At 31.7% G+C, this 12,534-nt stretch overlaps 1 protein-coding gene across 7 annotated transcripts in view; it reads left to right on the top strand.

Moving 5' to 3' along the window:
• The window catches only part of CACNA2D1 (calcium voltage-gated channel auxiliary subunit alpha2delta 1), a 449,625-nt gene that overhangs the window by 251,290 nt on the left and 185,801 nt on the right, over positions 1-12,534 (top strand). For all 7 annotated transcript variants that reach the window (XM_016127273.2, XM_016127276.2, XM_016127274.2 and 4 more), the window contains exon 5: positions 4,423-4,464. In XM_016127273.2, the coding sequence (XP_015982759.1) occupies positions 4,423-4,464 (42 nt within the window). The remainder of the gene's footprint in view (positions 1-4,422; positions 4,465-12,534) is intronic.

Below are 12,534 nucleotides of genomic sequence, written 5' to 3'. Positions count from 1 at the left end.
AAGAAAAGAGAATTAATAAATTGGACGGGAAGTTAATCTCTATTTGAATTTTGAGTGTGTCATATATTTCAGATGTTGGCTATAAAATCTCAATTTTCATTTCCAATATTTAAATCTTATCACTGGCAACATCTTACTTCCATGCGGGAGCTTTGAACTTAAGCTTCAAATTTTTAACATCAATCATTTGTCAGAGATCAACTTTTATAGCAAAGTGGCATGCGAGGGACTGTCACTCATAGTATACATTTTCAAGATGGAATGGTCTATTTTACCCAAATTTAATTTTTGACTCTCAGTAGATGCTGGGAAACTAAAGTGATTTATCTCTCAACTTGCTAGGGGATGTTTTAAATTTCAGTAAGCAGCAATTTTATATTAGCATGGACTATTTGGGTAAATTTGTTTGAAGGAGATAATAAATAACTAAACTACTTGGTTAAAATCAGAAATGAAACCATTTGTTCTTGTCATCTGGTGGTGCTTAAATTATGACAAATATCTCTCTAAAGGTTTAACCAATCTATGAATCTAGTTTGAGGCTGTTCCTGGCTTTATCCTATCATGTGGCACATAATGCACTGAAATCCACTGAAAACCTCTATATTAGAAAGCAAAAGACCTTCTAAGATAATGTTGTTTAATAATTTCTATAGAAACATTTAGCCAGAAAGATGATAGAGAAACTAGATAACTCAATTCTGTAATGTGTGCCTATGCTAATTAGTTTGTATGCCATAGTTTTAAAGTACTATAAGTTACTGGTGTAGCTATATACTTTCTGGGGGAGGGACTGAGGGAATTTTGAGTAGTAGGGTAGGTAAATAATTAAGAAACACACACACATTTGTAAACACATATTCAAACTGATCAGAAACAGAAGAATTTAACAACTGTGAAATTCTTTATTTTCACCTATTTCGAAAGCTGGAGCGGTTTTGATTTACATAGTCATACCGTCCAAGGACAATGAGAGAAATTCTTCAGTTATAACAGAGCAGAGCAATTGGCTCAGCTGCCCCAAGTTCTTGCCACACGTGTGTGGGGAAATGAGAACTTGCTCCTCTTGGTCGGGGTGTAGATAATCTTCATGTAAAGGCACCAAAATCATTATAGAATGAGTGGAGTCTGCCTCCCCCTGTTGGTCATAAGATCCCAAAACCGTCACAGGGAAAGGGGAGAAGGAATTCAAGCTTCTACCTTCGTATTTCTAATTCTACCACCTCAGGCCATTTAACTTTTTTTGATACAATTTCTCTCTTAATTTTCTTTTAGCACAGAATTCATTTTAACTGAAATGTATCCCTATAGATAAATTGGAACATAGAAGTTGGACTGATTCAATGTGAATTGTCCTTTATTCCTGAAAACTGTCTTTTAGCCCAATCCTGTTAATATTGGTTCTGGATGTACTTTGGTGATTCAGTGATGAGAGTTATTTGGTTTTAGATTGATTTAGTTTAACAAAGCTGCACACATCTTAGTGTATATTCTTATATAGTATAGCTAATATACATTTTTATGTAGCAGAGGAAATATCTATAAATTAATGTGATAGGAAAGAGAATAAGGTACAACTTCACCAAAATGGTTTTTCTCAAGCTTACATTTCAAATTATTTCTGAGCCAAATAATTCTGAAACTATTTTAATAAAAACCAGAGGAAAGCAAAGCACTGCAATTTTCCATAAGAAAGTGTGATGTACTGAGACTGGAAAATACTTGTGTATGGTTATATAAATTCAGAGCCCTATGAATGTTTGCCATTTATTTTAGTGTCATACTGCCATGAAGATGGAATGGGTTGATGGATTAAATGACAGTTACAATTTACCCAAATCCTGATGCCTTACACAGATTGATCATTACTAAAAATTGATCAGTAAACTTTTTTCTTAGGTAAAATAAAGAAATAATAAAATTTGCGTACTATCATTGCAAATGTTGAGGTTTGAGAAAGTATGTTTATAAAAAATGAGATTAAAAAAAATGTTTCTAAGCCAAAAGCAATATTGCATTTATTGGAGAAGAAATTTTGTTGTAGGGCAGTGGATATAATCAGTTGTACATTCCACTAAGGTCTGAATTTTCTATTAAAATATGACAGTCTGTCGAAGCACATGTATTAGATTAAGTGCTTCATCATTTTGTTGTTTTTCTGTATAAAGTCACACTTTAGTTTTCCTTTGCATTTTATTTGGACTACATAAGAAATGGACATTGTATATAAATAAAAAGAGCATCTTAAAAGTAGAAATACAAATATCCAGTGCATCCATTGATTGTGCAGACAGCTTGTACTACAATCAAATGAAGTCTCCAATTCCACAGAAATACAATGATATAGGAAGTAGTTTTAAATTCCAGTAAAAGTAGTTTAGGTTAGATTGTAAAGATCACTGAAAGATAATCCTTGACACTAAAACTTTTGAAAGGAAAAACTTTTGATATACATACATTTCTCACTAGAAAGCAAGATCCTTTTTCTGACTCACTGTATAATTTGTTCTGATTTAAGTTGAGCCATTGAGTTCTCTCAATGTTTTCATCATTTAACTTATTTTGTGTCTCTCTTGGCATAGCAGTATGTATGTATAGGTATTAAATGAATATTTAAAATGATGATGCTGAACTGCTTGAAATTTAATGCAGTTTCACCTTGGTTTTAATATGTTTCAATTTTTAAAATATAAGCAAGCAGGTAGAAGACAGACTTATTCAATGTTTTAACTTTTGATGGAATCCACATTCTAAATTGAAAATTGTCACCTGAGTATAAATTATGGAGTTGCATGATGGATCAATAAACCAGTAATTAGATTTGAGTCTCAGGTGGACTCAGAAGATTCTCTTGCTTTGTGCATGTGATGAGTTCTGATTTTGTATTTTAACTTTGTTGGAAAAAATGATGCTATAAGAAATATTTCAAGAATTAAAACATATGCATGTTAAAATTTTCTAGCTACCTATTTTTTAAAAATATCAATAAGTAGTAATTTAAAAAGTTTTATTAACTCTATATCAAGTAAATTCAAACTCCTGGGTTTTATTCAGTATTATGAATCATGTTCTTATGCTTGCCTCTATAGTTTTGGTTTCGTTGTTTAATCTTCAGAGAGACCTATATTTTATAGATCTTCGGTCTCACATCAAAAAGAGGAGGCAGATTCTGTGGCAAACAGATCTGGGAAACAAAACAAGATCTACTTTCCTCTTGGAGATTTATAATGTACGTCATACACTAAGGCTCTGTGAAGTCCTGCTGAAATTTTAACTTTATGATTTATTTTGAAGTCATGACCATAGAACACTTTTGCCTATGTTTATTATATCTTGAAGAAATACTCATTTTTTGGGGGGAGGGGGGCATGCTTTAAGAAGCATTAATCTAGTATATTTTCCCCCAGTAATTTTCTTTGTTTTTTTGTGTGTCTTATGTTTCCTTCAAATAAAATTTTAGAGTATCCATGTTTGTAAATAATTAAGAGGCACAGAAGTATATATATATATTTTTTACATTGTGCTCATGTTATTGCTGAGAATGTACAGAAGTTGAACTATGTTTTCAGTTACTTCAGGAGAAGAAAGGAAATTAGTATTAAGTAGATTATTTTTGCATTACATAGATCTAGCCTGAAACAAAGAAAAGGAATTTTAAATTCCTTGACAATCATTTTATTCATTCTTTCCATTCCATTTTCCCTCTATAGCACAATTTATAATGGTCCATAATGTGTATGTACAATATACTTCAGCAACATTTATAGCTAGCAGAAATTTTTATATACATATATTTTTGAAGAGCTAACAATCATTCACCACTTTGATAGAACATGAGAATATTAGTGTATTAAATAATCTGATATTTTTGCTATCTATATGCACAGTTACTCTTGATTCCTTATCTGAATCTCATGAAAAAATTTCTGGCAACATTGTGCATATATACCTTTCTTTAAGAGTAGTTTCAACACCTGATATATATATTTTTTTAAAGTCATGATTTCAGCAAAGTTAACAAACCATTTATCTTAGATTTTTTTTTTGAATTATCTTTTTCATCATTTCATGGTTTAGAAGTGTGTGTGTGTGTGTGTGTGTGTGTGTGTGTGTGTGTGTGTGTGTGTATATAACTTATTGCATTATGTATTTTTTATTTTTCCTTGACAAATTGTCCTCAGACATATACTGAACTCTTTTTTCCTCAGTGCAAGATGTGCTTTTCTAATATCACTGATATAGTGCTTTAATATGTTCTTAGAAAATATTGGCTATCATTATAGATCATTGTGGAATACATTGTTAAAGGAACATTATGAAAGTTTTATTATTTAAAATATGAATAAAATGTATTCAGTGTTTCATCTAGCATATTTTTCTGTTTTTACTCAAATCAATAAAGCATTCTTTTTTTTTTAACAGAGCAATGAAGTTGTCTACTACAATGCAAAAGATGATCTTGATGTGAGTATTAAAATTTTTACATAAATTCTAAGGTAAACTTAATTATACGAGGATAATTAGTTTTACAGAACAAATTGACCTAGTATTTTCAGGAAATGTTTTATAGCATAAGAAGAATACTTGTTAGGAAACAAGATAATGATGAAATTTAGTGTTTATGTGATCTTTTAACAACTTATGATTGTCATTTTCCTAAGGAGAAATGCTATGTTTCTCTGAATCTGAATTTACATTGTATCCTGTCTAGACCTCAGTTCGTTGCACTGACTTAAATAATATGCTTTCCATTAGTGTTGCTGAAGACAGACATTGGATCTCGTCCATTTCTGTATCTTGGCTCTTGTTACCAGGGTCACTGTCTGCTCTGGCACAAACTGCACACACCAGGGGGACCTACTTATTTCAGCTACAATATGAATGACATCTGGAAGCTGTGCAACAACTAGCCCTACCAGCTCAGTCTTTGAAGCACAATAGGACAATGAAAACAAAATGAATATTTTATATTTTTTCACTAATTATGACAATGAATTCTTTGTCATATGAATATTTTATTCTGAAAAGCAATAATGTTGCTACCTAATAAATGGGAAAGTCACAGATATTCTTAGGCAACTTAAGTCATTCGTGACAGCTGATACTTTAGTTCAGTAATTTTTTAAATATATGCAACTTCATTATATTTTAGTCAAAGTTTCTGGGAAGACTCTTCACACTGACTGTTAGACCAATACATTCTGCATGGTTTTGAGTTAGTTTCTTAAAAATAACATAAATATAGATGCATATTGAATATTATGTATAGTTAGCTATGGATATTATGTATAGTGAACAAAATGTTTATCAACTTTCCTGGTGGTAAGCCAGTTGCAACTTTTTCTAAACATTTGGTTTGTACTATGACAATGATTTTATACTAAATAAAATGGATAGATTAACATGCTGTGGTCTCATCCCATAAACTAGTGTTGCCTAAAGATGAAGATACGATTTTGCATATATATATATATTTTTTTTTTCTAAACCGATTAAAGAAGTTGCATTTGTAATGTCAAGTAAAATAGCTTCATTTCCTTAAGTCAGGTTTGCTTATTAATTTGAAGTTTACTTTTTTATTTTGTATAGAAATAGCCAGTTCTCTTCGTTTAAGATTTTAACAATAATATACCCTTATGCTGACTTTTTAGTATGTACTACCTCACTTTCAATCACTATGATGCAAAGTTAGAATATATGTCAATTATAAGTGGAAAATTACACACAGGTTATACTCAATATTATGGTTACATAATTTGTCTACACAGATATTTATCACATATTAAAATAAAACTCTGTAGTACAGAAAATAATATCTGAATCTGTTAAACATGACCTGTGTTTTGTTTTTCGTATCCAAAAGAGTCCGTAATGTTACTGTGGGTTATAATTATGCCTATAAAAAGGATTCATTCTCGTTTTTAGGTCATGAGTTGAGCTCTAACAAATTAAATAAAAATCCTATAAAAGAACAAATATCAACTTTTAAATTAAGACTTAATAAACATGATGGTCATCAATTAGAGAAATTATTTCCATTTCTTTATATATAAATAACAGCAGCGGCAGAATAATTGGCAAAGAGTGTTGTGTAGTTCAAACAGCATTAGAATAGGAATCAGAGACTTTGATTCATGCCCCTATCCAGCCCTAAAATTGTAGTTGCCTGAAGGGCATTAAAACCTATTTAAATACGGACTATTTTTCTCTCATCTAAGACATGCTACAGTTGACTACGTGATCCATAAATTTCATTCCAGGTCTGCATGTTATTGGAATCCTGCTAACATAGTCAAGTTTTCTGGAATTGGACTATTTCATGTAAAATTTTTGAGGATTTTTAAAGAATTGTAAGATAATTTACTTTATTCTTTGTTAAAACTTTTTATTGAGGAAATTCAAAGTGCTTTAGATATAGTAATACTATTGCTCTTATATGCCTTTAGACATTGAATAAAAATGAACCATGTGTTATGATTAGCACATTGGTTTAGCCATTACACAGAGACCTAAAGTAAAAGTGGCATGAACAAAAGTTTATTCTTCTTTCATGTATTATTCTATGTACAAAATCTAATATGGCAACTCTCGATTAGCCAGTCCCCAGGGTCTTTTTCTCATGTTTTCTGTTCCTCTTAATATAGCTTTTCCATGGTGTGGGCCAAGATGGATGCTCCAATATCCACAATGATTTTTGCATTCTAGATAACAGGAAGGCAGCAAATGGCAATGGAGGGCATGCCATTTGTCTTTAAGGGCATGTTCTGGAAATTGCACACATCACTTTTACCTGCACCCATGGTTCACAACTTAGTGACTTTTCTTGCCTAATTGCAATAAGATATAAAATATATTTTCTCCCCCTCTCTACTCTAGAAAAATATGTATTCAAATAAAAATATAGGGTTCCATTGCTAAAGAGGGAGTAGGGAGTATACTAAATGGAAGATAGTTTCTGCAAATATCTTCAAATTGCTCTCCTTGACATATTAAAGTTAATGTCCAAACTCTAACCACTCATCTGAGTGACTTCCATCATTTAAGTATAGTTAAAATCTTCAACTTGGAACTGAGGAAAAAATTATCTCTTACTATAAAATTGTTACATAATTATGGGCTGTACTGAGTAGTTTTTAATCTTCCTTAATCCATGTGTTTTGATAATACTGATAAAATTTTTTCCTACAATAAAGATATTTACTATCTTACAATGAAGGAAAGTTAAGACATGTAAGTAAATGTGACACTTTAATATTCTACTTTAGGATTTTCACGGGTTGCACTATTTTTGAAGATTGTTGCTTATCTGATGAAGTCAGATTATTAATGCAGAAATTTACTCGCCCTCATCCAAAGTTTTGCAATGCAGGTGGATTATATACAAGTATACAGCTGTATATTTGTAGTGCTTGATATTTTATATATCAGATTCTCACCAATCGTAGTTCATCTAATTGTTCTGATTTGAACTGGCTTACCATCACTGTTCTTTGTTATAACTTTTATATATGCCAGTTTAGTTGTATATTTTTTCTCAAATTCCACAAAGCCATATTTATTATTTAAAGTTGATGATTGGAGATTATTTAATGTGCCTTTATCATCTCATCTAATATCTAATGGACAAAACTAATTGTAATACTAAATATTGAAACAACATTATCAATTAATACATTTGCTCTTATATGTTCAAATAGTGGTATAAAATCTGAGATCTCAAAGTTTGTATTTTAAATATCATACCTCTTGAAGGAGACTAAAAGATTGCAAATCCTTTTAGCCTATGGTTAAACGTTTTTAACTTTTTTCCCAGTTTTACATTAGCAAGAGATGATCTGTTTACCTATGACTATTCCTAGCGGTCATTTTCTCTGTTTCCCAACTCTCTTACATCAACATTTCCTTCCCATCTCTATGACCATCATCCAAGTTTAGATATTATTCTTAAACATTTATTTAAAAGCTATTGAAATGGTCTCTTATGTTTCTAAATTTTTTACCTAGATTTAATAGAATTATACATTTTTCATATATAAATATTACTAAACATTATTTATAGTTCCTTTTCCATCTTAAGATTTTTGAATCAGTTAGTATTGCCTTTGTTTGGTATTTAAGACCCTGAAGAAACTTTTACTAGTTTTTTTTTTTTTTTTTTCCAAGCCAATATGACTTTAATAATGAAATGGCTGTTTCTTTTTCTTGGAGGCAAAATCAATCTTTATAAATTATTTTCTTGGGTTCTTCCCTGAAGTTTAAGTTTCTGGAGAGCAGCTCTTATGTATTCACAGCATCCAACATAACTTTTATATCAACTAGCACATTGTAATCACTCAATAAGGTTTTCTTCCAATAAATTAATGAATCTCAGTTAAAATAGATGTTTCATGTTACACAAGTACAAAATGGCTGAAGACTGCCAGAGCCATAATTATATATACCCCATTTTTGTTCTCCATTCTTAATCTCATTTTTAAAGCAGCCCCTTCACCATCACCCACAGTTTCAGCCCATACCTGCGTAAGTCACTGTAATATTGAGGATTGGAATTGAAATACACACCCCGGAGAGAACAGTTGCCCTTAGCAAATGCCTACTGCTGACCAGAAACCTACTTATATCATTCTCTGCCCTCAAGTTGCAAATTCGACAGCAATAATGAAAAAATGCTTGAAAAAGAATCAATACCGTCTGACTATTTCCCAATGCTGAGACTAGATAATCCTAATCCTGAAGAAACACTTAGATATGTCTTTCTTCATTTAAAACTGATAAAATAGAAACCAGTCAGTGGAGGGATCTATGAAAAATTCCCTAACAGTACAATAGAAATACTATAATATTAAAGACCCAGAGAAAAATTTTCCTCTGAAATAGTATTACTTCAGGAAAAAGAAATACAATATTTAATATATGCTTAGTGTCTCCAAAGAAAAAGTTAGTGATCGATGGCAAATAGACTGAAATATAATCATCAAAACCAAAACCACTAAAACTAAATGTCTACTGGGAGAGCTAACAAATTTGACAATGCAAATTAATCTATGATGCACAGAGGAAATGGGAAATACTCTCATAAGCTCAAAATGGTAAAACAAACAAACAAACAAACAAAAACAAGGGAGTGTGGAGAAAATGTAACATATATGGAGGACAAAATGCAGAGATATAAACCATCAGTCTTGTGTTCCCAAAGATTAAATCAAAGCATATGGATTAGAGATAATCACAGGTTTAATAAAGAAAGCGTTCAGGTCTTCAGAGTAATCTACAGGTAATTGTAGATTTGAAAGCCTGCAGAATTTATTTCAGGCAAAGATTTTTAAAAATCAAGAATGTTTATACCAAAAATTTGCTCAAGGATATCCAAGAGGACATTTCTATTGGACAGCTAAATATTTAGTTTGGCCTGGAATAGTTTTATGCTTAGTTTATGAGTGGGCTTTGAAAACAAGTGGCTGAAATTTCCCCAGCAAATGTTAAGGTACATATATAGCAAAGCCAGATTCAATTACATATAAATTTTGGTGTGCTGATACAATGTTAAAAACAAAATGAGTTTGAATGTCTTTGGCTGTGATACATTCTCCACTTGCCACAATTCCACTACTCCCTACTTTCCTACTCTCAGCCTGCTCCACATATCTACATGACATAAAATAATAATAATAATACCTTAATACTGTACAGAAACTGCAAAACACCAATATTTAAATTGGAAGGTGCAGGCCCAGGTTGGAAGTGTAGAATATGAATAGCTGGAGATGAAGAGAGAGTAGCTTTCATAATAGAAGTCATACAAAGGCCAGAAATGTAGTGCACTTTGGATTCAGAATTAAATTCAAAATCTAATTACTATTATTATTCCATGTTTATTATGCTGGTCTATCACCAAGTTAAGATTCGAATATAAAGAATGACATATTTAAGTGTTATCTATTGATTTTGTTTATTACAGTGATAATACATGGCCTCACTTAAAGGTCAAACAAGTATTTAATCAATTATTCCTTTGGAGTGTAACCTTTCTTTTAGCGACAACTAAATTAGTCAATTTGTGGGAAACTATCAGGCTGTAAACTTTCAAGGACTTCGATATAAGACAATTTCTGAGGGACATTTTATAATATCTATGCTACTCTTCTTAGATAGATGTTATTTATATTCACCTTGTGAGTATAAAAATAAATACTCAGTGACAACCAGATTTAGCTAAAGCAGTGGCTGAAATAAGGGGTAATTAATGTCTCTTAGTTTAGGATTGTGTAATATGATAAAAAATATATATGTCACTGAAGTCATTTAAACACGTTTTCTCCTTGAAACTTAAAAAATGTAAGTACAACTGGGCTAAATTATTTGGTGAGCCACAATTCTCATGGAAGGACATAGCCTTACCAGAAATATAAGGAGATTAGCTCTGTGCCCATGCTGTTAATGTTAAAATAGTCTCTCTTCTAATTACTCGATCATGATATCCTATAATTTCTCTGATCAAGTGCTAAGTATTTAAAAACCAATTTAAATACTACCTCCTCCTGAAGCCTTGCTTGTTTTTCCTTGGTAGTAAATGGCTACCTTCCTCTGGATGTTCTAAACAATTTATTACACACTTCTGGCCTTGATAGTATAATACCTTACAGTATGGGATTTGTATATAGGAATCACCTTTTCTATTAAATTTTTAGCAACTTGAGGCAACCATCTTCTTATTTACTTTCTCTCTTTAATTGTTTAAAGTAATATTTGAGGTGATGCTTATTAAATTGTGTAGGTGTTTGTGTTTCAGTGCCCATATAACTTAGCATTTTGTGAAGATGTGTTAACCTTTTAAGGTCAGGATTTTTGGTTCTACGTCTGGACAGATCTGATAAGCCAAGTTATTATAAATAAATAATAGTTAGTGAATTTTATTTCCAGTGAGGCTACTGCATTAAGATGGGTATAATGTTTCAATGTAAGATTTTAATTTGTTTTTACATTTTATCAGGGAAAATTTTTAAATATACAATAGAGAGTATAATGAGTCTCCATAATTGCTTCACTTATTATTTGCTTAAATATTTTAAGACATTAAAAATATGACATTTCATTCCTAAATATTTCTATATGCAACTTTTCCCCCTAAGTAATAATAAGGCATACATGTTTGATCACTGTATACACCGTTATACAGAGGTAGTAGAGTGTCATAGTTAAGAGTTTTTCCTTTGGAGTACCACTACCTGGATTTGAAGCTTCACTCTGTGATTTTTAAGCTTTGTGATATTGGCAAAGTCACATAATCGCTCGGTGTTTCACATATTTGGTCTGTAAAATAAAGGTAATAGTAGTACCTACCTCATACAGTTAGTGTGAAAATTAAATTAGTTAACATATATAAAACATTTAGAACATTTCCTGGCTCATAGCAGGAAATCCGGAAATGTTAATAATTGTGTATACATATATATATATATACACACACACACACATATATATATTTTAAATAATAATATTATTACAATAAATTTAAGATTGCTTTGCAGTGATTTTAGCTCCAAATGTGAGGCAGGATAGATAGTCTAGGGACACCTCCTCCCCTCTAAGATACAGCTCCAGAATTCTTCCTTTGTCCTCTGTTCAAGCCTTCTCCCTGTCTTAGCTCCAGGAGGTGTTACGACCTCACCCCATTTTAGCTTTGGGAAGAGAAAATAAGCCAAAACTACTCCTTTTTAGCTAACATGGCATATTAGACCTAGACCTGACCTTCGGTTAATTATAAATCATTATATCGTTATCTGCATTGCAAATACTATGGCTCCCTTCGTGCACCTTACAGTTCCAGAAGTGCCAAATATGGGTGAAAACCAAGCTCTCCGCCCACTAAGAGGAGACAGTGAGGCCATGTTAGTACCAAGGCTCCAGGCCCTGCCACTAAGAAAAACAGAAGCCCATGCTACAGACATTCTGTGAGCGACTCTGCTCTGAGTCCGGCGGCACTTCCCTCTTAAGTGTGTACTTTCCCTTTAATAAATCTTATGCTTTCCTGCTTGCCGTTTGTCTTGTCCTTAAATTTTTTCTTGTGGCGTATGTCAAGAACTTGGTCACCAGAACTCTGGGTTGGGACCCTGTTTTGGACTTATATCCCTGTCAAGCTCTCTGGCGTCAGATGGAGCATGTTTGTATGTGTGTATGTATTAATGATAATGAAAGAGTAATAGATCGAGCTATATTTTATTTTATTATAATTCTAACATTGTATAAAAAAGTGTGAGCACAATGTTCACATTTGTCTTGATATCATTGTAGGTTTTATGTATCCAGATTTGAAAGAAAAATTAAATATCAAAATAAAATTTAAAAAAACTACTGATGCAGCAATTATTTGTGAAAATCATTTAAGTTTTCTTTAGTTTTGAAATTATTTAGGTTCTTGGCTTATTTTTTTAGAATCATCTGTCCCAATAATTCCTTAAATTCCCTCAAGATTAGTGAAGCAGATTGCCCAGAAAGCTTGACTTTTGCCAGCAAGCTGCACTATTTTCTTAATTC

Source organism: Rousettus aegyptiacus, unplaced genomic scaffold, assembly GCF_014176215.1.
Source record: "Rousettus aegyptiacus isolate mRouAeg1 unplaced genomic scaffold, mRouAeg1.p scaffold_m13_p_13, whole genome shotgun sequence".
Taxonomy (NCBI): Eukaryota; Metazoa; Chordata; class Mammalia; order Chiroptera; family Pteropodidae; genus Rousettus; species Rousettus aegyptiacus.
Note: the sequence above shows the minus strand (reverse complement) of the source record. Positions and strands in the feature narration are given on the sequence as shown.